At 34.5% G+C, this 25577-nt stretch overlaps 1 protein-coding gene across 6 annotated transcripts in view; it reads left to right on the top strand.

The window, feature by feature from the left end:
* The window catches only part of TMEM232 (transmembrane protein 232), a 335529-nt gene that overhangs the window by 54173 nt on the left and 255779 nt on the right, over nucleotides 1–25577 (top strand). For 4 of the 6 annotated variants that reach the window (XM_055112526.1, XM_055112529.2, XM_055112528.1 and 1 more), the window contains one exon: nucleotides 17021–17157. The exons of the other annotated variants lie outside the window; for them this stretch is intronic. In XM_055112526.1, the coding sequence (XP_054968501.1) occupies nucleotides 17021–17157 (137 nt within the window). The remainder of the gene's footprint in view (nucleotides 1–17020; nucleotides 17158–25577) is intronic. 6 annotated transcript variants of the gene reach the window in all.

The following is a 25577-nucleotide window of genomic DNA, read 5'->3' as shown; positions in this document are numbered from 1 at the left end:
GATTTCACGTTTCCTTCTTTAGACCTTCAAAGTTGCTTTTAGAGACAGGAGCCAAAAGCCATCTTTACTGGCACTAAAACTCATGTCACTAACTTTTCTGTATTAATTGTTTATCCAGAAATCTCTTCTTAATTGGTTATAATCTATTTTTTGTATGTACAGATTCTTCAGAGATTTTACTGTAAATATTTAAAAAATAAATATGGTCCCTCTTCTTTTCACGTATTTATATTCTTTATTCTTTTTCTTTTTAAGGTTATTCTTGACTGCAACTTCCTATTACATTTTGAGTAGTAGTAATGATATAGACACCCTTTTATGGTTTCTGGCTTTTAAGATAAAGCTTCCAATGATTTATCGTTAATTATCATGTTTGTTTTAGTTTTTCCTAGATACATTTAATTAAAATAAGGAGAACTATTCTTAGCTTGGAAAGTTTTTTTATTTGTTTTTAGAATCATGAATGGAAACTGAATTTAATGGAATTATTCTTTGGCATATATCAAAATATTTCCTACTCTTTTGCTTTAAATACATCAATACACCAATGTTATGGTCTGTAAAAATAGATTTTACAGTATTAAATCATCCTTGCTCTTCTGAGACTAAACCCATCTCCATTATAATGGATTCTTTTTTATTGATATCCCTAGGTATGATTTTCTTATGTTTTGTTTAGAAATTTTTGCAGCTAGGTTAATAGGTAATATTCCCCAATAAGTACCCTTTCCCATACTGCCACAGATTCTATAACCTTGAGTGGCTCAAAATTTTATATATTTTTGTATAGAATATAATAAGATTGTTGAAACTCTAAAAAGGCATAATAATAATAAAACTACTAAAAGCCTTAGGAAGATATTCTGGAAAGAAAGAATGAGCATAATAAAAATAGATAATGATAAAAATAATTAAAATGATTTTATTAACAATTTTAAAAGCAGTTTTTGTTTAAGCATGCTGGTTATTCTTTTGATTATTATAATATTAGATATTGTATTTTTTTGGTTGTTTAAACATCTAAGAGAATCACAAGTACTATATATATATATATTACAAGGCCACAACATATATATGTGTGTGTGTGTATCTCTTTGTAATTTATAATTTAATGCTTAAAATTGTTACATCTATGTAATTGTGAATCAGTACTTTCAGTAGTTTATTATAAAAGGCCAGCTATGCACAAAGGTTAATAAATCCCCATTTATTTTTAACCTATATTTTATAGTTATCAATTAAACCCACACATTTTGATGTACTAATTTTGGAATATTTTCATGTTTAAAGTATTTATTGCTTAGTCCATTTACATAATTAATTAAAAGGGTATTATACAAAAAATCACATAATAAGTAATAAGTGTTCCTTTCCACTTGGATAGTAAGGTCCCATTAACAAGCAAGACCAATATAATCCCTATTTGTAGATGAGATAACTGAGGCACCTGCAGTTAAAGTAATCTGCACAATGAAACAGACATAGTCTGTTCTGGAGCAAGGATTAAAGTAAGCTGCTGATTCCTGCATTGCACACTTACCCACCATACCGCACAGAAGTCTGAGAGGGAGAAAAGCCAAATGTCCTAGGAGTGTAATGATGAATGAGAAAGAAGACACTTAATTCCAGAAGGGGTGGTTGGCAGGGTCAGATACCATGGAGGGATCAGGTAAGATCAGTACTGAAAAGCTCATAGTGGATTTGTCTACTGGGATATTCTTGTCAGCCTTGGAGAGATCATCTCAAAGCTGAGGTCATAGCAGAAACTATATTCCAGATACTACATTTTTTGTACTAGAATAAATTTAAGAGCAAATATCATTTAATATAAAAACCATATCTGATATAATTAAAGCCTGAAATCAAGTCATTTTTTTGGCCATTTCAGATAAATATGCAAGGTAAAATTTTGAAATCTATTTAAATTATCAGAATTTACCCCTGGGAAGTGGTAAAGAAAATGTGGCAGCTACTTTAGACCATCTTCCACAGTGGGATGCTTTATAAGCCAAGAACATTAGAGCAAGCAGAGAGCTGGGTCCTAGAACTAGTTGGTGTCTAAAATAATTGTTTTTTTTTAACCTTTCATTTCATTATTTAGGGAAGGTTTTGCTTATTTTAAAGGGAGAGCAATTCAATCATTCAGATCATTTTTATTCACTTAATGTTTTATTTCCATTTCTACCCACAAATTCAATGAGTACCGTGTGTTTTGGGACTGTAGAAAATAAAAAGGATATTTTAATCTTAAGGATAATTTTAATTTACTTAGAGCTATTATTTCCTTTTACATCATCTTTTGCTGATTCAGGAAAAATTATAGCTACTTCTTGACAGTGATGTAAAAGTGAAATAATCCAATTTAACAAGTTCATTTTAGTTTCTTTACATTTAATTGTGATTTTCCTGCAAAGTAAAAAAAATGTGTCTTAATAGCAGAAGAAGTTAAAATTTTTAGCCTCATTTTATTTTTTTATTTCTGTTGTAAAATGGTCTGGGGGTTACTAAAGACTATGAAATATCATGAAATATGCTACTGTTGGCTCCTTTTTGTACAATTCACAAATCAACATGCTCTATGCATATAACTGTCCCGAGAAGGAATGAAATGTTATGAATTATTTCTGCAGTAGGTTTTAATAGATGGTTCAAGACTTTCTTTTTAGCAAATAGCATTTTAGAAGCTGAATGTTTGAACTCCATTACTGATTAGTATTTGTGACCAAGTTCTATTATTCAACTCCACTTAAACTTGTAACTGTAACTTGTTTTTGCTAATCTCTTCTGGCAAATGGTTCTCAACCATTTAAATATTCCACTCTACTTCGAAGTGTCTTTGAGAATTTAGGTCCAACAATGAATAACACAAACCCCCCTTTTTCGGATGAAGATAGATATTTAATCTCTCTCGCGCATTCAACTATTAAATGGCTATCATTCACCGACACCCTACAATATGGGGAATATTTTATCTTACTTAATCCTCAGGCAACTCTGCTTAGATATTATCATTTCTGTTTTACAGGTGAGAAACTGAAACTTGAACAGGTAGGGAGTGCTTATTGAATAATTAGGGAAGAGGGATCCAGAAGCCAAGTACCTAGCATTCCTGCCCACCTTCCTGCTGCCCTGCTCCTCCCAGAAGCAATTGCCATAGAAGATACAGATGTGGCTGTTTACATTCCTCCCTGGTCCTCAGTTAATCCTTGCAGGCATCACTGGGAGTCTCACCCCTCGGCCAAATTTCTAGTCTTTTTATGGCTATCGACACTGCCTGAGAAATTGTCGTATACAAGTGGTTTTCAACCAGTGAGCCCATGAAGAACTACCTCCCCTGGCTTTTATGAACTGCACATTTCCTTCCTCCTCAACCTCTTTGCTGGAGCTCTTAGAGCGTCTAGAATGGTATTGGCAGAATCCTGGTGTTGCAGTGTCGTCGTGTATAGTTTGAAACAATCCCCATTTCACTCTGCCCTCACCCTTCTCTTTTCCCTCTCTCTTTACCCCTTTTCTTCCTCCTTTCTCTTTGCAGATTCTTCTCTACCCCTACCCATACCCCCTTTTCCTCTCTCCTTTAAGGCAAATCAGATTAGATGGGTTAATTTAAAAACTCCTTAGGTGATTTTACTTTCCCTCCTTCCCTAACTCCTGTGACCTTCTGAACCCCCTTCCTCAAATATGAAAAATATGTTAATGTCAGTGCAGTTATTTTAACACAGATTTTCTGATTCTAATTATTTTCTATTTTTTTCCAAAAAAAAGACATAGCTTCTTTTTAGAGAAGGTTTTCTGCTTTAGAATATGGTTTTACTCAATAATAGAAAAATGTTTATGTTAGAGTAAGGGATTGTACTTGACCAAAGCTAAAGAACAAAACAAAAGAAGACCAAGAAAAAGATTATTCTACTTCCTACATCTCTGCAAACCTTATACTTTTCATGTTTATGTCAAAGCTCTGATTTTGTTACACAATGACTTTAAGCTACTTAGGTTGCTTTATTTATTTATTTATTTATTTTTTGAGATAGAGTCTCACTCTGTTGCCTAGGCTGGAGTGCAATGGCACAGCATCGGCTCACCGCAGCCTCCACCTCCCGGGTTCAAGTGATTCTCATGCCTCAGCCTCCCAAGTAGCTGGATTACAGGCATGTGCCACCACACCCAGGTAATTTTTTATTTTTAGTAGAGAAGGGGTTTCACCATGTTGGCCAGGCTGGTCTTGAACTCCCTACCTCAGATGATCCTCCTACCTCAGCCTCCCAAAGTGCTGGGATTACAGACGTGAGCCACTGCACCAGGCCTTGGGTTACATATTAAACTCACCTGGGGAGCTTGAAACAAAACAGGACAAACACACATTCCTGGACAACTCCAGAGACTAAATGTAATAGGTCTGGAGTTAGGATGTAAGGAATCAGCAGACATATGATTACTTTTTAAAGATGCTTTTCCAACTCTCTGTAGAGTACCAATTTTAAAACTTCCAAATTGTCATGGAAAAATTAAAATGAAAGATAATTACCATAAAATGAAAAATAAAAAGACATCCAAAAATCAAATGTAAATACTTAGAATCAACAGACATAAAATTGCTTTTGAGTAAATATAATCTACACAAATATAACACAGTGGAAAGGAAAACAATTGCAAAATTATATATATTAATGAGTGAAAATACATGTAACTAATTAATATGGAGATAAATATTATGCTCATAACTTTTTGTCATTCCTCAATCATAACAAAACAAAGATATTAGTGAAAGAATAATTTTATATGTTAAAAATCTATATGCAGATAAAAATCTAGATGACCTGGAATCTGGTGATGACTTTTTAGATATGACACCAAATACATGATCTATGAAAAAAAATTGATAAGGTCGACTTCATTAAATTTCAACTTCTGTCCTGTTAAAGACAATCCCAATAAACTGAGAAGGCAGGCACAGACTGTGAGGAATCATTTGCAAAAGACTCATTCGATGAAAGATGTTATTCAAAATATACACGGAGCTCTTAGAAACTTGAAAAGAAAAAAACAAGCAACATGATTAAAAATGGACCAAAAACCTTAACAGCACCTCAACAAAGATGAAATATAGATGGCAAATAAACATGTGAAAAGATACTCTATATCATAAGTCATCAGAGAAATGCAAATTAAAGCAATAATGAGATACCACACACACTGTTAGAATGGCCAAAAGTCAGAACACTGACAACACCACGTCCTGGCAAGGACATGGAACAACAGGTGCTGTCATTTGATGCTGGTGGGAATAAAAAATGGTACGGCCACTTTGGAAGACAATTTGGTGGTTTCTTACAAAGCTTACTTTGTAAGAAATACTCTTACCATAAGGTACAGCAATCGTGCTGCTTGTTACTTACGAAGAGGAGTTGAAAACTTAAGTCCAGAGAAAAACCTGCACATGAATGTTTTAGCAGCTTTATAATTCTTAAAACTTGAAAGCAACTAAGATGTCCTTCAGTAGATAAATGGAAAACAGTGGTACATCAATATGGTAGAATATTATTTAATACTAAAAATGAATGTGCTATTAAGTCATAAAAAGACATGGAGGAACCTTAAATGCATATCGCTAAATGAAATAAGCCAATCTGAAAAGGCTACATAGTGTTTAATTCAAACTATAAGACATTCTGGAAAAGGCAAAACTACAGACAGTAAAAAAAGTAGTTGCCAGGCATGGTGGGGGGTCGGGGTGGTGGGGCTGATGAATAGACAGAGCATAGAGGATTTTTAAGGCATCAAAAACACTCTGTATGATACTATAATGCATACATGACATTATACATTTGTCCAAACCCATAGAATGTGCAACACCGAGTGAACCCTAATGTGAACTATGGACTTTGGGTAATTATGATGTGTTGATGTAGATTTACCAATTATAACACATGTACCATTCTGGTCCAGATGTTGATAATAGGACAGGCTGAGCATGTATGGGAGTTGGAGGTATATGGGAAATTTCTGTGCTTTCCTCTCCAATTTTGCTCTAAAACTGCTCTAAAAAAGTAAAGTCAGGCTAGGCATGGTGGCTCACACCTGTAATCCCAATGTTTTGGGAGGCTGAGGCAGGGGAATCACCTGAGGTCAGGAGTTGGAGACCATCCTAGGCAACATGGTGAAACCCCGTCTCTACTAAAAATACAAAAATTCGCCGGGCTTGGTGGTGGGTGCCTGTAATTCCAGCTACTCAGGTAGCTCAGGCAGGAGAATTGCTTGAACCTGGGAGGTGGAGGTTACAGTGGGCAGAGACTGCACCATTGCACTCTAGCCTGGGCGACAGAGTGAGACTCTGTCTCTAAACAAATAAATAAGTAAAGTCTTTAAACTAACAAGAAAACAACCCATGTGCACATAGGGAACACACATTACGTATATCAATATCAAAATTTTTAATGTGACCAGTGATCTTTCTGATGCTTCTTAATTTTATCCAATTTGGATTGAATTTCAATAGTATTCTTTGCATGAACTAATGTATCTCTCCACTGTTTCTGTATTTTGTTTGAATAATATTCATAGTAGAAAAATGAGTCTCACCTAAGTATGATGATGGGAATCAAAGAAGAAATTTTTTTCAAATATCATCAATTTAAGAATGTTAAATTTTTTGCCTAACATAAAATTATGCTGTATTTTCAAAATTTAATGTCAAACGTTTTACCAGCAGCCAGTTCCTATAAGTTCTCCTATTACTCTACACCCAAACAAATTATATTTTAAAGAAAGAAATGGATTCTGGATTCATGAACTCCTTATGTGTGAATCTTCTTTAGAAAATAAAATCTAAACATTCCATCAAATAATACGATGCTTAGTGATAACTTTTTACAGACTGCAGTATAAAGATTATCACCTACTTCAATGATAATTGCTAAATTATGAGATATCTTGTTTTAGTTTTCTATTGCTACCGAAACAAATTACAACAACTTAGAGGTTTAAAATAACTTTCATTTACTATCTCACAGTTCTTTTGGTCACAAATCCAGGCAGATTCAGCTGGGTTCTCTGCTTGGTGTCTCACAAATTGAAACTAAGATAGCAGATGGAAAAAAAATATTTGCACACCACACATCCAAAAAAAGATTAATATCCAATATATTTAAGGGACTCAAACAACTCAATAGAAAAAAAAAGCAGACAATTTAAAAAAATGAACATAGAACCTGGATAGACATTTCTCAAAAGAAGATACACAAATGGCCAATAGATATATGAAAAGATGCTCTGCATCACTAATCATCAGAGAAATGCAAATTGAGACCACAATGAGATATCACCTTATATCTGTTAGAATGGCTATTACACAAGCAATGAGGCAGGGCGCGGTGGCTCACGCCTGTAATCCCAGCATTTTGGGAGGCTATGGCAGGCAGATCACCTGAGTTCAGGAGTTCAAGACCAGCCTGACCAACATGGTGAATCCTCGTCTCTACTAAAAAATACAAAATATTGGCCCGGCATGGTGGCAGGTGCCTGTAATCCCAGCTACTCGGGAAACTGAGGCAGGAGAATCGCTCGAACCTGGGAGGTGGAGGTTGCGATGAGCCGAAATTGCTCCACTGCACTCCAGCCTGGGCAACAGAGTGAAACTCCGTATATTAAATAAATAAATAAATAAATAAAAGATGAAGGGTCCGGCATGGTGGCTTACTCCCATAATCCTAGCACTTTCAGAGGCTGCAGGGAGTGGATCTCTTGAGCTCAGGAGTTTGAGATCAGCCTGGGCAACATGGTGAAAACTCATCTCTACTAAATACATACATACATACATACATACATACAAACATTAGATGGGCGTGGTGGCTCACACCTGTAGTCCCAGTTATTTGAGCGGCCAAAGCGGGAGGATCGCTTAAGCCCAGGAGGCGGAAGTTGCAGGTTGCAGTGAACCCCAAGATTGCGGCCAGTGCCCTCCAGCCTGGGTGACAGAGTGAGACCCTGTCTAAAAAAAAAAAAAGAAAAGGGAACCCTGTACACTACTGGTGTCAATGTAAATTAGTATAGCCATTGTAGAAGTTCCTTAAAAAAAAATTGAAAATAGAACTACCATAGGAACCAACCATCCCACTACTGGGTATGTATTCAATGGAAATGAAATCAGCATGTCAAAGAGACATCTGCACTCCCATGTTCATTGCAGCACTATTCACAATAGCCAAGATATAAAATTAATCTAAGTGTCCATTGATGGAGGAATGCATAACAAAAATGTAGTATATATAACTAATGATATGTAATTTAGCTTTTAAAAATAAGGAAATTCTGTCATTTGAGATGACATGGATGAACTTGGAGGACATTGTGCTAAGTGAAATAAGCCCAACATGGAAAGAAAAATATGCCATGTTTTCACTTATACGTAGAATCTAAAACTATCAAACTCATAGAAGCAGAGAGTAGGATGATGGTTGCCAACAGCTAGGAGTGGGAGGTAGAAATGGGGGATGTTGGTCAAAGGGTAACAAGTTTCAGTTAAAATCAATAAATTCTGGAGATCTGTTGTACAGCATGGTGACTATAGTTAATACATACTTGAAAGTGGCTCAGCAGATTGACCTTAAATTTTCTCACTACACACAAAAAAAGATAACTGTGAAGTAATGGAGATATTAATTAGCCTAATTGTAGTAATCATTTCACAATGTATGCATATATGAAAACATCACATTATACAACATAAATATATACAATTCTTATTTGTCACTCACATTTGCTCGGTAATGCTGGGGGTGGAGAAAAGGTGCCAGCTGAGCTAGTCTGTTACCTGGAGGCTCTGGTAAAGAATGTACTTCTAAGATCATCCAGATGGTTGGCAGAATATAGCTCCATGCAGTTGTAGAAATGAAGTCCCCGTTTTTCTTTTGTTTTAATTTCGTCTTTGTCATTATTTGGCTGGAGTCAGTATTTCCCAGCTTCTAGGTATCTGGTGTAAACTCCTCCATTTGAATAACTACTCCAAGCGATTACCTACCATTGCAGCAGTCCTACACAAAGCTTACTTGTAAGAATTTTTAAGGCCAGGCACGGTGGCTCATGCCTGTAATCCCAGCACTTTGGGAGGCTGAGGCAGGCAGATCACTTGAGGTCAAGAGGTCGAGACCAGCCTGACCAACATAGTGAAACCCCGTCTCTACTAAAAATAAAAAAAACTAGCTGGGCATGGTGACGTGCGCCTGTAATCCCAGCTACCCAGGAGGCTGAGGCAGAGAATCGCTTGACCCTGTGAGGTGGAGGTTGCAGTGAGCCGAGATTGCGCCAATACACTCCATCCAGCCTGGGTGACAGAGGAAGACTCTGTCTCAAAATAAATAAATAAATAAATAAATAAATAAATAGAATAATAACAAATGCAAGCTTTTCTAGTTTTATTCCATTCAGAGCTAATTATACTTGTAAATAATGGTGCTAATCCAACAGTTCTACCTTTATGTCACTAATATGTCCAAATTGCACTTGTGGTAAAGCAATTGCTGAAGTTTGCAATGTCTGTGCGTTTCTCAAGTTACAATGAAAAATAGTTTACTAGATTTATTTGTTCTCTAAGTTTGTCTCCATATTGTCAACCAGTGCTGAGTACATTGCACGATGTGGTCGACCAGTGCTGAATACATGGCAAAGATTCATTGGAAATCTCTGATGTGTAGTCTGTGACTCTTTTTTGTCAATTAACTATATTTTTTTAGTCTTAGCAATACAAAGTGCTATTGGCTACAGCCAACAGATGAAATATTAGTACTTTTCAGGTTCTTGTAATACTTTCAAACATTTTTTAGTTTGAACTTCTTTATGGTTTACATAAATGGCATTTAAAAGGTGATGTTTATTGCTTCATTAGACATACATATTCAGAAATAACATACTTTGGTTTTAGCACCTCACAAAATCAAACTCAATACGTAAAAGACTAATAGAAATTCTTGGTTTCTTATTTCTTTGGAATAACATCGTCATTATTTGCTTCATTACTTTTTTCACATTCATGCAAATTAAACATTTTTACCTTCATAATTTTATATGATTCACAGTAAATACTTATCAAATTTACATTTATTACTACATTTATCAAATTAACTCCTTTGCACATTCCTGATTCTTGATTATTGTTTTTTCTTGACCAAGAAAGGTCTAGTAAAGTTTATTTTGTCATCAGTGAATTAGAATAAAATGATGAATTTTTACTTTGCTAGTTTAGCTAATTATGTTAAAAATGGGTTAAAAACCAGACTTGATGTAAATTAGAATAATTGCAAAATAACATGTAAAAATTAAATGCTTACATTTTCTCAGATATTTTGTAGTTTGTGTTGGAGTTGGAAAACGATTTTTTTTTTCCCTCAGACTGCTTTTTTTTTTTTTTTCATGTTACCTCTTTATTTTGATCTTAACAAGTTTCAGTGTAAGGAGATAATTAGGCCTTTATAGAAATCATTCCTTTATCACTAAATCACAAAAAGCAAAAGTAAAATGTATAAACTGGCAAAAAGTATACAATCTGAATTAAAGGGTTAATAATAAAACCCCATTCTTATGGCCATACTGTTTCACTTTGGGAAGAAAGAAGGTTGTTAACTGATAGGCGTATGCTTTTCTTCATTTATTAGGACATCTTCACTGCTTCCATCCACGAAAACTTCAGAATCCAATGATCCAGGCCAGCCCAGTGCAATCAACAGTGAGCCAAATCAAAAAGCAGCCCACCTTCTACCTGATAATCCACACACAGGCTGGGATCTGCTGGGTTCTACTAGGTGAATTGAATTGCTCCATGCCAGTGGAAAAATTTTTTTACATCAGTTTTTCCTAGTAGATGTTTAAAAAATTACAAAGAATTTTCCAATCGACCTTACGTGACCTTCTAAAGCATTTATTCTATTTAACTCTACCTTTTTTTAAAAAATTATACTTTAAGTTTTAGGGTACATGTGCACAACATGCAGGTTTGTTACATATGTGTACATGTGCCATGTTGGTGTGCTGCACCCATTAACTTGTCATTTAACATTAGGTTTATCTCCTAATACTATCCCTCCCCCCTCCCCCCACCCCACAACAGGCTGTGGTGTGTGATGTTCCCCTTCCTGTGTCCATGTGTTCTCATTGTTCAGTTCCCACCTATGAGTAAGAACATGCGGTGTTTGGTTTTTTGTCCTTGCAATAGTTTGCTGAGAATGATGGTTTCCAGCTTCACCCATGTCCCTACAAAGGACATGAACTCATCATTTTTTATGGCTGCATAGTATTCCATGGTGTATATGTGCCACATTTGCTTAATCCAGTCTATCATTGTTGAACATTTGGGTTGGTTCCAAGTCTTTGCTATTGTGAATAGTGCCACAGTAAACATGCATGTGCATGTCTCTTTATAGCAGCATGATTTAAAATCCTTTGGGTATATACCCAGTAATGGGATGGCTGGGTCAAATGGTATTTCTAGTTCTAGATACCTGGAAAACGAATCTTAAAATAATGCACAATGCAATGTGGTCCTATTGTACATGCAATAATAATAATAATAATAACAATAAAAATAATAGTACTAAATTCTTTTGTTGATAGCTCCAAGCTTTGGGATCTACTGGGAATTTGATGAATAATATCTTTAGAAAAGAACTAATATTTTTTTCTGAAAGTTGATGACATTTTCAGATTCTCTATGTTTATTTTTGGGGGAGGGAGGATTATTTTGAACCTTTTTGTTTATTTGTTTATTTACTTTATTGGGGATTTAATTCCAACATCTCTATGCTAAATATTTATGGAGGCATTAATTTTTTTTTTCTTTTTGGAAATTTGAAGTTGTTTGGCTATTTTTTCCCATTACTCTTAGTCAAAAGCAGTCCTAAGTAATAAAATATATTAGAGGGCACAAATTGTCTCTCTTGTATATCACAACTGTACTCAAATAATGGTTTACAAACTTGTGTTGGTTAAACACTTTTACCAGTACTGCTAAAATAAGCCAGAAATTTAGAGTAAGCATTTAGAAACTTATATTTTTGATGTTTTATTCCATCCCACTGGAGAAGTTTCTTTAACAGGGCATTGTGGAACTTGCATGTTGAGAAGAAAGTGCAAATATCTACCACTATTAGCAGCAGATGTGAGGAATCTTTGGACAATAAGTTCAGTGATTAAAAGATAATGTTTAAAATAGTCTCTAACTTCTTGAAACTCAAAAAATATGACTAATTATAGCCAACTCTGTGAAATATCTCAAGAAATAGCCAAAAGCTTCAGGTCAATTTGCCTAACATAATGTACATGAAAACCACTTTTAGCCTTCAATTTCCCTTCAATTACTTTTTTTCCTTCTGGATGGCCTGTATTTTTTTCTTTTCCATCCATTTGGCATTACATGCTTTAAACTAATTTATCTAAGAGTATTTCTAACTCAATTTTATATTTCTAGATATTTCTGATATATGCAATATTTTGTGAATAGTGGGCTTTTTAAAATTATATTTTAAGTTTTGGGATACATGTGCAGATCATGCAAGTTTGTTACATAGGTACGTATATGCCATGGTGGTTTGCTGCACCCATCAACCCATCATCTACATTAAGTATTTCTCTTAATGCTATCCCTCCTCTGGCCCCCAACCCACTGACTGACCCTGGTGTGTGATGTTCCCCTCCCTGTATCCATGTGTTCTCAGTGTTCAACTCCCACTTATGAGTGAGAATATGCAATGTTTGGCTCTGTTCCTGTGTTAGTTTGCTGAGAATGATGGTTTCCAGCTTCATCCATGTCCCTGCAAAGGACATGAACTCATCCTTTTTATGTCTGCATAGTATTCCATGGTGTATATGTGTCACGTTTTCTTTATCCAATCTATCATTGATGGGCATTTGGGTTGGTTCCAAGTCTGTGCTATTGTGAATAGTGCTGCAATAAACATACGTGTGCATGTGTCTTTATAGTAGAATGATTTATAATCCTTTGGTTATATACCCAGTAATGGGATTGCTGGGTCAAATGGTATTTCTGGTTCTAGATCCTTGAGGAATCGCCACACTGTCTTCCACAATGGTTGACCTAATTTACACTCCCACCAACGGGTAAAAGCATTTCTATTTCTACACATCCTCTCCAGCATCTGTTGTTTCCAGACTTTTTAATGATCGCCATTCTAACTGGTGTGAGATTGTATCTCATTGTGGCTTTGGTTTGCATTTCTCTAATGACCAGTGATGATGAGCTTTTTATCATAGGTTTGTTGGCCTCATATATGTCTTCTTTTGAGAAGTGTCTGTTCATAGCTTTTGGTGTTTTAGTCATGAAGTCTTTCATGGGTTTGCTTTTATAGCCTCATGAGTTTCTTTTGGTCTTCTTTTGAAGATGTTTTCTTTTCCTAGTTTAGCTAAACATCTTACCTTCATATTTTTTTATAATTCACAGTAAGCACTTGTCAAATTTGCAACATTTATTACTAGATTTACCAAATTATCTCCTTTGCACATTCCTACTTATTGAGTATTGTTCTTTTAGGCTACATGTGCTTAGCTGTACCTTATGATGCATTTTTATTGGTAATATGAATTTGTTATTTTCCTGAGTGCATTTTAAGGTAGAAATGCCCAGTGATGTTGTTAGCTGTTAAAGAAAAATAAATGCCTGAAAATATTAATCCTGCTTGGGAATAACATTTGTTTTACATTAAAGTTAGACCCAGTCTGGATGGCACTCCTGTATATAGCTCAGCACAGCTGCTGACTTAAAAAAAATCCCATTTGCTTTACATTCTGATGCATGTGGATTATTAGAAGCATTGAATCTATAAATTACATTGGACAATATGGCCATTTTCACGATATTGATTCTTCCTATCCATGAGCATGGAATGTTCTTCCATTTGTTTTTGTCCTCTTTTATTTTGTTGAGCAGTGGTTTGTAGTTCTCATTGAAGAGGTCCTTCACATCCCTTGTAAGTGGATTTCTAGGTATTTTATTCTCCTTCAAGCAATTGTGAATGGGAGTTCACTCATGATTTGGCTCTCTGTTTGTCTGTTATTGGTGTATAAGAATGCTTGTGATTTTTGCACATTGATTTTGTATCCTGAGACTTTGCTGAAGTTGCTTATCAGCTTAAGGAGATTTTGGGCTGAGACAATGGGGTTTTCTAAATATACAATCATGTCATCTGCAAACAGGGACAATTTGACTTCCTCTTTTCCTAATTGAATACCCTTTATTTCTTTCTCCTGCCTAATTGCCCTGGCCAGAACTTCCAACACTATATTGAATAAGAGTGGTGAGAGAGGGCATCCCTGTCTTGTGCCAGTTTTCAAAGGGAATGCTTCCAGTTTTTGCCCATTCAGTATGATATTGTCTGTGGGTTTGTCATAGATAGCTCTTATTATTTTGAGATATGTCCCATCAATACCTAATTTATTGAGAGTTTTTAGCAAGAACGGTTGTTGAATTTTGTCAAAGGCCTTTTCTACATCTATTGAGATAATCATGTGGTTTTTGTCTTTGGTTCTCTTTATATGCTGGGTTATGTTTATTGATTTGCATATATTGAACCAGCCTTGCATCCCAGGGATGAAGCCCACTTGATCATGGTGGATAAGCTTTTTGATGTGCTGCTGGATTTGGTTTGCCAGTACTTTATTGAGGATTTTTGCGTTGATGTTCATCAGGGATCTTGGTCTCAAATTCTCTTTTTTTGTTGTGTCTCTGCCTGGCTTTGGTATCAGGATGATGCTGGCCTCATAAAATGAGTTAGGGAGGATTCCCTCTTTTTCTATTGATTGGAATAGTTTCAGAAGGAATGGTACTAGTTCCTCCTTGTACCTCTGGTAGAATTCGGCTGTGAATCCATCTGGTCCTGGACTTTTTTTTGGTTGGTGAGCTATTAATTAATGCCTCAATTTCAGAGCCGTTATTGGTCTATTCAGGGATTCAGCTTCTTCCTGGTTTAGTCTTGGGAGGGTGTATGTGTCCAGGAATTTATCTATTTCTTCTAGATTTTCTAGTTTATTTGCATAGAGGTGTTTATAGTATTCTCTGATGGTAGTTTGTATTTCTGTGGGATTGGTGGTGATATCCCCTTTATCATTTTTTATTGCATCTATTTGATTCTTCTCTCTTTTCTTCTTTATTCGTCTTGCTAGTGGTCTATCAATTTTGTTGATCTTTTCTAAATCCAGCTCCTGGATTCATTGATTTTTTGAAGGGTTTTTTGTGTCTCTATCTCCTTCAGTTCTGCTCTGATTTTAGTTATTTCTTGCCTTCTGCTAGCTTTTGAATGTGTTTGCTCTTGCTTCTCTAGTTCTTTTAATTGTGATGTTAGGGTTTCAGTTGTAGATCTTTCCTGCTTTCTCTTGTGGGCATTTAGTGCTATAAATGTCCCTCTACACACTGCTTTAAATGTGTCCCAGAGATTCTGGTATGTTGTGTCTTTGTTCTCATTGGTTTTAAAGAACATCTTTATTTCTGCCTTCATTTCATTATGTACCCAGTAATCATTAAGGAGCAGGTTGTTCAGTTTCCAAGCAGTTGAGCGGTTCTGAGTGAGTTTCTTAATCCTGAGTTCTAGTTTGATTGCACTGTGGTCTGCGAGACAGTTTGTTATAATTTCTGTTCTTTTACACTTGCTGAGAAGTGCTTTACTTCCAACTATGTGGTCAATTTTGGAATAAGTGCGATGTGGTGCTGAGAAGAATGTATATTCTGTTAATTTGGGGTGGAGAGTTCTGTAGATGTCTATTAGGTCTGCTTGGTGCAGAGCTGAGTTCAATTCCTGGAGAGCTTGCTATACATCAATAGCAATAGACAATGACATTTTGTGTCTGTGATCCATATTTTGCTGGATATTTTCCCATTGCCACTCAGATCTGCTTTCCATTCTTCTTCACTTTGCCCCTGTACTTTCTGGCTTCTAGTTTGGTTTGGCAAGTGAGTAGCACAGGCAGATGACTGGAATGGAGCACGCAAGGAGAGTGAGATTGGAGTTTCTATCCTCCAGGCTCCCTCTTAGAGGGCAACCTCAGATTAGCTGCATTTCTCACTTAAAGGCCAAAGCTTTTTATTAAGCACAACTCCTTAATAGCTGTTCTGTCTTCGTCTATCTTCCTTTTTAGCCCTAAGAGTGATAACAGTTTATTTTGTTCTTTCTAGTCTCTGAGAATACAACCATCTTGTTTTATAGCTCTGCCCATGTATTTGGGAAGAATTTTTTCATTCAGGTACCATATTTGAGTGTGCCCTGCATTTCCTGCAAAACTTTGACTAATCTAATGATCAATTTTTAAATTTAGCTATTTAAAAAATGAAAGACAAAATAATGCAGTGTAGATATGACTACCCATTTCATTACTTCATTTTGCTGACTAAAACTCCACTAAACACAAATAGGATGTCTTAGTTTTGGTCATACACTCATAGAATATACTCGGATATGAATCAAAAGGAAAAAAATTCTGGGCGTAAAAACAAGCAGAGAAAGCACTATCTAAATGATGAAAAGACAGGAGACATGAAAAGGAATTTTCAAGAAACTTTAAAGAACAGACAACAGGGATATGATCACAAGTGATTACATAAAGTTTCCTATATACTAGGCTCATTCTAAGCAATTTACGTATATTGAACTATTTATTTCTCACAGGAACTCTATGAGGAAATACCATTCTCATTTTACAGGTGAGGAAGCTGAGGCACAGAGCACTTAGTCTGGTTGTATGGCCTATCCTCTTAGCTACCATGCCATGCTGCTCTTTCAATGGTTTTGCTGATAAAACTGCTAAAGCATAATAAAGACTGGATATATATACTTATAATAGTAACTTTTTGTACTTATTTCCATATCCTTATAGTTTACTTATTTATTTAAATTCTTCCTTAATATAGAATTATTCTTAAGCCTAACTTTAGTTCTTGCTATTCTTTTCCAAAAATAATGAATTTGCATAACATGTTGTTTGATACTATGAGTGCATTTGTATGCTAACATACATTTAATATTCCTTTTAGAATTTATTGTTTATGAATATGCCTGTTAACAAATCACCTATGATTAATACATGTGGAGGCATATCTTCCCCTTATCATGAAGAGCTCTGGAAATTAAATTTTCAACATTTAAGTGGAGAAAGGGGTCATAAATCAAGGTAAGCTAGAAAATAATTATAGGACCCATATGTATTGTAGAGAATTTAGAAAATACAGAAAACTGAAAAAAAAAATTCACCCATAGTTCTCTAACCAAAGATTAAAATTTTAAAGTTTACTATTTGTTTAATAGCCTTGTTTATTGTAATTATGTGCTTTCTAAAATTTTGAATTCTACACGTTTTGTTTGAAATAATTATCTATACTCATATGTTTTCTTAATTTGTCATAATAATGCATAGATTGCTTGAGAAAATATTTGATAACTCCTGTATCATGAAGCATTTTATTTAGTTCTAAGACCTTTGCTATTTCAAATTTAGCCAAAATAGACTGTTTTTCTATTTTGAAATACTTCAGATTATTTCCTTGGGATAAAGTTTCTACAATGAGTGCAAGAGCAATTGAAAAGAACTTTCACAAAGACTTTACAGTCACAAATAATATACTTTTTCTAGTTGTTTTCTGTGCTATCCTTGTGCCAATACCATAGTGATCCATATTGTAAAAAAAAGTAGCAGGAAAAGTTGTTATCCACCTAGAATCCTACAGAGAAGAAAATAAAATTCAAAATATATCATTAAAAAACTGAATGGTTTTGCTATTATTCATATAAACATAATATGCTGAAGAAATAAATAAACATAGTCAGCACATCTAAATGGTCAAGGATGCTACAAATAAAAAGCAACAGGACCTAAATATACAAACCATAACTAGATAATCCTGTTACTAATAGGATATAGGTAAACAGAGGAAAAATAATTTGTATAAAAATGTTCAGAGTAGTTTTAATTGCATTTAAAAATTGAAAATAGCAAATGCTTTATAATAGAATGACCAAGTCAATTAAATGTATCTGAATAGTAGAATACAATATAAATGTTTAAAATAAAAAAATTGAAACAAATTATGTATACAGTGATTAAACTGATGATATCAAATGTGTATTGTGGATATGACAATTCATCAAGAATGGAGTATAATCTTTTTCAGCCTACCAGATAGTAATAGATACTATGCTAAAAAGGAGCAGGTCAGATTCTGCATTTAAACAAATTTCAAAAGCCCTGTATTTAACAAAGTGCAATTGTTTTCTTTGCTCCAAAAGTTCTCAGTTTTTTTATTTGTTAATTAATTAATTTATTTTTAGAGACAGGGTCATCCAGGCTGGAGTGCAGTGGCGTGATTATAGCTTATTATAACCTTGCTATAACCTATAACTTACTATAATCCTGGGCTCAAATGATCCTTCTGTCTCAGCCTCCTGAGCAGCTGGCACCACGGGCACATGCCAGTATGCCTGGCTAATTTTTAATTTTTTGTGTGTGTGTGTGGAGATGGGGTCATGCTTTGTTGCCCAGGCTGGTCTTGAACTCCTGGCCTCAAGTGATCGGCACTCCTTTTCGTCCCAAAAAGTTGGAATTACAGGAATGAGCCACTGTGCCTGGCTCAGTTTTAAAATATGCTCATGTGTAGTATAAGTCTGCATTAGGGGGGACTGATACAGGTTGGCTCTATGTCCCCATTCAAATATCATCTTGAATTATAATCCCCATGTGTCACATGAGGGACTTGGTGGGAGGTGATTGGATCACCGGGATGGATTTCCCCTTGCTGTTCTCATGATAGTGAGTGAGTCCTCATGCAATCTGGTTGTTTGATAGGTGTCTGGTGCTTCCCCCTTCTCACTCTCTCCTGCCACCATATTAAGAGGTGCCTTGCTTCCCCTTCCCCTTCTGCCATGATTGTAAATTTCCTGAGGCCTCCCCAGCCATGTGGAACTGTGAGTCAATTAAACCTCTTTTGTTTGTAAATTACCCAGTCTCAAGTCGTATCTTTATAGCAGTGTGAGAACGGACTAATACAGAGACAGAGCTGGCCTTGCCACCACTACCTATACAGCCCGCTTCATCAGAATGAACTCATGGAACACGTTTTAAGTAATATTAATTTCTGTTCAATGTCCATAATTTTTATTAGGAAAAATAACTTGCTAGATCAAAATGTGTTGTTACTAGATCAAAATTTCTTGATAATTTAAAAATTGTGTGTGATTTTTAAATTTTAAGAAATTGCTGAAAACTTAGAAAAGTATAATGGTATACATACAATAGAATTTAAGATGTTGGCATATTGTTATGGGCTGAATGTGAGTGTCCCTGCAAAATTCGTATGTTGAAGTCCCAACGTCAATGTGTTTTATGGCCACTACAATTCACAAAGAATAGCGTATAATCTCATAGCAAACCAGATAGTAACATATATTATGCTAAAAAGGAGGGGGTTAGGTTCTTCGTTTAAACAAATTTGAAAAGCCCTGGAGTTAACAAAGTGAAATTGTAACCTAGTGTGATGATATTAGAAAGTGTGGCCTTTGGGAGGTAATTGGGCATAGATGAGGTCACGTTGGTGGAGCTCTCATGATGGGATTAGTGTCCTTACAAGAAGTGGAAGAGCTACCAGCACTTAGTCTCTCCTCTGTGTGAGGATGCAGCAAGAAGGCAGCTGTCTGCAAGCCAAGAGCATAGCCCTCACCAAAACCAGCCCATGCTGGCACCCTATCTTGGATTTCCCAGCTTCTGGAACTAGGAGAAATAAAATGTTTAAGTCACCCAGTCTACACTGTTTTGTTATAGAAGCCTCAGTAGCCTGTGACACATATTGTTATGTTTGTTTCCAATACTTTTCTTGAATAAAGAATACTTCAAGAGATACAGTTTCAGCTGTTTAACCATATGTGCTTTCAACTATAGTAATTGTGGCAGATATCATTCCAGTTCATTTTTCTACTTTAATATACATGAATATGAAATTGTATTTTTCACATTTGTTAATGTAATTCTACCCAATACATTTATCTGTGACTTGTTTTTTAAAAAAATCAATGCTACATTTTAACTTTAATCCATATTGGTAATTATGTATATTCTTCATTTTAATGGCTGAAAAATTCTAATATAATGAATTTTCCTTATTTATTATTTTCCAAATTTTTGACAATAAAATCAATGCCATAGTGAAATTGCATATTTCTCCTTGTGTATCTGTGCAGGTGTGTCCTTTTTTTATCTTTTTATTTTTACAGACAGGGTCTTACTCTATCTCCCAGGCTGGAGTGCAGTGGCACAATCGTAGCTCACTGCAGCCTGGAATTCCTGGGCTCAAGAGAGCCTCCTGCTTCAGCCTCTGGAGTAGCTAGAATCACAGGCACATGTCACCATACACGGATAAATAAAAAATTTTTTTTTGTAGAGATGGAATTTGCTTTGTTGCTGAGGCTGGTTTCAAACTCTCGACCTCAAATTGTCTTCTCACTTGACCCTCCAAAAATTCTGGGGTTATAGACGTGAGCCATTGTGCCCAGCTAAGTATAATTTATGATTTATTATTTTTAAAAATTTGCTTGATGCTTTCTATGGGTCTCCAAAAGTATCTGAATATTATATATATATACACACACACACACACACACACACATTTCCTTCCCCAGTCTATAAGAGTATGAGAGTATCACTTCCTCTTATCTTCACCAACACCTAACAGATCAATTTGGGGAGACTTAACATCTTTATCATAATCTTCATAATCATATGATAATTTAGAAACATGGTATATCGCTCCATTTATTTAGTTATTTATAAAATTTTCTTAATACAGTTTTAGTGTTTTTTTTCATATGGGTATTGTCTTAGATTTATTAATTTTTGCCAATATAATAGATCAAAAGTGACACTTACAATGAATTTTTTAAGATTCCCTAATAACTATGCTACTAAATATCTTTTTATGTTTGTTGCTGTTAGAATTACTTCCATGTGTTTTCTTATTCTTATTAATATGTTGGTATTATTAAATATTTATTATAAATTCTCCCAAGGTATGCCTTATCCTTTAACTTTGTTTTTTTTGTGCCTTTAATTATATGGAAGTCTTAAAAATTGTTATAGTTACTATGTCTTTAAGATTCATTAATGTTGAGTGTAGCTATATCATTCTTGTTGCTTGTTTTTCATTTCACTGTTGCATTTTATTAACATACTGCAAATTATCCATTAATTCTGTTAATTTTGGACATTTCAATTATTTTCAATTTATGGTTATTATGAACGTTTCATACATTGCTGTATGGGCATCATGGCATACATCTTAATGTACAAACTTATGAGTGGAATTGCTGGGTCAGAGGATATGTATATAAAATTTAGTGACTAGAACTTATTAATTTTTATAAAGTCAGATATATCAATCTTTTATGATTAGCCTTTTTTTTGTATTTTGGTTAAAAAAATCTTTCCCAACCACAAGATCATGTAGATAGTCTTGTATATTATTTTCTAAAAACCTTATTGTTTTATCTTTCATGTCTATAATCTATGTGGAAATTTTTGTAAATAATATTAAGCACAAGTCTGATTTTCTTTTTAAAATGTGCATACTCAATTCATCAATACGACATATGGAAAAAATCCTTTCTCTACTATTTCTGTAGTACAATTATTGTATAACTCATGCATTCACATGTAATTGATATGCTTATATGCTCTATATTCTGCTTCACTGGCCCATTTGTCTAATTCCACACCAACGCCACACTGCCTTAATTACTATGGTTTGATAATAGCATGTAATAAGATGATAGATTTTTCCAAACTTGTTTTTCTCAGTGGTATCTTGCATATTAATTTTGAAACCAGCTTGTCATAATTTATGTTTTTGAAAAATTAAATGGAGTTTTTAATTGGATTTTTCAGAATCTATAGATCAATTTGGAGAGACAACATCTTTATCATAACCATATTCTAATTTATAAACGTGGTATATCTCTTCATTTATTTAGTTATTTATGAAATTTTCTCAATACAGTTTTACTGCTTTTTTCATATAGGTATTGTCCAGCATTCTCATAGCAGTATTGTTCACAGAGGCATTGTTAGATTTATTTCTATGTATTTAGTATTTTTCATGCCATTTATAAATTATATGCATATATAGATTTCTAAAATTTGTATTTTCTAACTTTTACCAGAAAAGAGAAGTTAATTTTTATATGTTGATTTTACATACACAAATAGTGCTAAATTTTCTTATTAATTCTGAATATCTTTGTCTCAATATTGACTTAAAAGGAATATTCTAAACATTTGACTGACAAGGGACTATTAACCAGAATATATAAAGAACTCAAACACCCTAATAACAAAATCCCAAATTATCTAATTGAAATATGGGCAAAATATCTAAATAGACATTTCTCAAAAAAAGACATACAAGTGGCCAACAGATATATGAAAAAATTCTCAACATCACTAATGATCAGATAAATGTAAATTAAACCCACAGTGATACATTATCTCACCCCAACTAAACTGGCGTTTATTAGAAAGACAGTAATGGATGCTGGTGAGGATGTGGAGAAAGAGGAATGCTCCTACACTGTTGGTGGGAATGTAAATTAGCATAGCCATTATGGAAAACAGTATGGAGTTTCCTCAGAAAGCCAAAAATAGAATTGTCATATCATCCCATAATCCCGCTGCTGGATATGTGCCCAAAAGAAGGGAAATTGGCAGATTAAAGAGCTATCTAGGCTAGGCATGGTGGTGTGCTAGGCACCTGTTATCCCAGCATTTTGGGAGGCCCAGTTGAGTGGATTGCTTGAGCCCAGGAGTTTGAGACCAGCCTGGGTAACATGGCAAAACCCGCCTCTACAAAAATTACAAAAATCAGCCAGGCATGGTGGTGTACACCTGTAGTCCCAGCTACCCAGGAAGGTGAGGTGGGGGGATTACTTGAGACCTGGAGGTAGAGATTGCCGTGAGCAAAGATTGCACCACTGCACTTCAGCCTGGGCCACAGAGCAAGACCCTACCTCAAGAGAAGAAACAATAAAAGAGATATCTGTCCTCTCATGTTAATTGTAGCATTATTCACAATAGCCAAGATATGGAATCAATCTAAGTGTCCATGCATGATAAATGAATAAAGAAAATGTGATATATATACACAATGGAATATTATTAAACCATAAAAGAATCAAATCCTGTCACTTGTAACAACATTGGTGGAACTGGAAGACATTATGTTAAGTAAAATAATTCAGGCACAGAAAGACAAATACCGCTATTGTCACTCACATGTACGTGCTAAAATAAATTGATCTCATAAAGGTAGAGAGTAGAATGATGGTTACCAGAAGCTGGGAAGGGTGAAGAGGTGGGGAAGAAGAGAGGTTGGTTAATGGGGACGACATACAGTTAAACAGAAGGAATAAGATCTAGTGTTTAAGAGCATAATAGGGTGACTAAACTTAATAACAATTTATTGTATATTTCAAAATTACTAAAAGAGTGGTATTGCAATGTTCCTAACACAAATAAATGATAAATGCTTGAGGTGATTGATGGATATTATAATTACCCTGATTTGATCATTAAATATTATATGTTTGTATCAAAATATCACATGTATCCCATAAATATGTACAACTATCTATGTATCCACAATCATGAAAAATAAAAAATAATAAAGCAAAAGGTAAATCTAAGCATGCTTGTTTTTTAAAAAGTATAATATTTTTTGTCAAACTCTCTGGTATTCTACCTTACGTGTTTTATAATTTATCTCCACTAAACTTTATTACCATTTTAAGTAATCAGTGTTTCTTTTTATTTTATTTCCTGTTTGCCATTTTCATTGCTTTTTAACTCTTCTTTCTTCTTAGGCCTCCTTTCTGGACTTGTTTATCATTTGCCTGCTGTAAGATTTTTTGAATTTTCCTTACTGAGATTTTTGTTGTTGACAAAAATACCAGGTTTTGTTTGTCTGAATATATTTTTTATTCTTATTCTAGAAAAATGTTTAAAACTGAACATAAATTATCTTTGAGCAATTATTACTTTTATTCTTTTTTCCTCTAGAATATTGTTGGTATCATTTCACTCTCTTACAGTTTTCATTATTGCTGTTGAGAAGTTAGCTGAAATTGTAATGTCATTTATTTAAGATTATTTTGGCTTCCTTCTCCCAAACCTGGTAATTTTAAGTTTCTTATTGTCTTCTGTTTTCTTCAGTTTTACTATGATGTGTCAGAATATAATTTTAAAAATTATCTTACTTAGATTTGATGGAACTTTTTGAATCTATGGATGTATCTTTCTTTCATCATTCCTGAAAAATTATTGGGTATTATTTATACATATATTGCATTGACAACCCCTTTTTTTCTTTTCTCTCCTTCTGAGACTATTGAATAAATGTGTATGAGATCATCTCATTAAATCTGTTACGTCTTTTACTCTTTATTCTCCATTTTCTAAATTTTTGTCACTTTCTACTGTATTTTGAACAATTTATTCTGATCTGTGATTTGTCTTTGATGTGACTAATTTTCCCATTCTCAAATGTATCCATTGAATTAAAAAATTATATCTTACATTCTATTAATTTATTTAGTTTTCTTCAAATCTGTTATGTAGACTTAACGTTTCTGGTTCTCTGCAGATCTTTTTAAGCATGTGGTGGGATGAGCATGATAATTTTATAATATGTGTCTGATTATTTCAGTGACTGGAGTCTTAGTAGGTTTGTTGTTTCTGCTTGTTCTCATTTCTGCCATATTTTCCCTTGTATCTTGTCATTACTCATTTTCCTTTGGATGGAAAATATTTCTGCATGTTTTTTGAGAACTAGGAGAAATGCATCCTCCTCCAGAGAATCTTTGCATTAGCTTCTCTGCCAGGCACCTGTAAGTGTACCAGCCTGGGACAACTGAAACTAAATTCACTGCCTGAGTTTTCTTGGCCAACAATCTATGTTTGTCTAGGGTGTAAATCTGGGTTGGGACCAATCTTCTCAGTAATAGTTCTTTTTCCTTTTCCATTCTCATTCTTTTTCTGCTGGCCACCAAGGTAGCCTTCTATGTGGCTTCCTGAGGTTAGGAAGAGTGGATCTTGCAAGACACTACATACTTTATACAGATAATCCTAAAGGAAACTACACTACAATTATTATGATTATTAATTTATCCACTGACACCTACTTTGGTCACTCAGACTTGACTCCTTTTCTAACACCTGTATCTCTACTTGAACTAGCTGATTTACAGAGTTCTCTGGCAAAAGATGCATATTATGGGAAGAAAATAAGCATATTGAGGGTTCTATTCCATTTTCTTTTTTGAGGTATTGCCCTTACATTTCAGGTGAGCTCTTCCCCAAGAAGGGATGTCCTTGCTTTCATCAAACCTTTCTTCGTGGCTTCAGTGGAAGATTAACCCATTGTCAAAAAGAAATTTATATGCATGGTTTTAAGATGAATCTGTCAGACTAATTTACTTTTCTTTTCATTGGCTAATGATGAAGATAAACTTTGAAGGTCTTTTTTTAAGCCAAAGAATGCAGGCAATTTGTCCATCTTT

The sequence above is a fragment of the Pan paniscus genome, chromosome 4, assembly GCF_029289425.2.
Source record: "Pan paniscus chromosome 4, NHGRI_mPanPan1-v2.0_pri, whole genome shotgun sequence".
Classification (NCBI taxonomy): domain Eukaryota; kingdom Metazoa; phylum Chordata; class Mammalia; order Primates; family Hominidae; genus Pan; species Pan paniscus.
The sequence above is the reverse complement of the archived record's forward strand: the minus strand, read 5'-3'. Positions and strand labels throughout refer to the sequence as shown.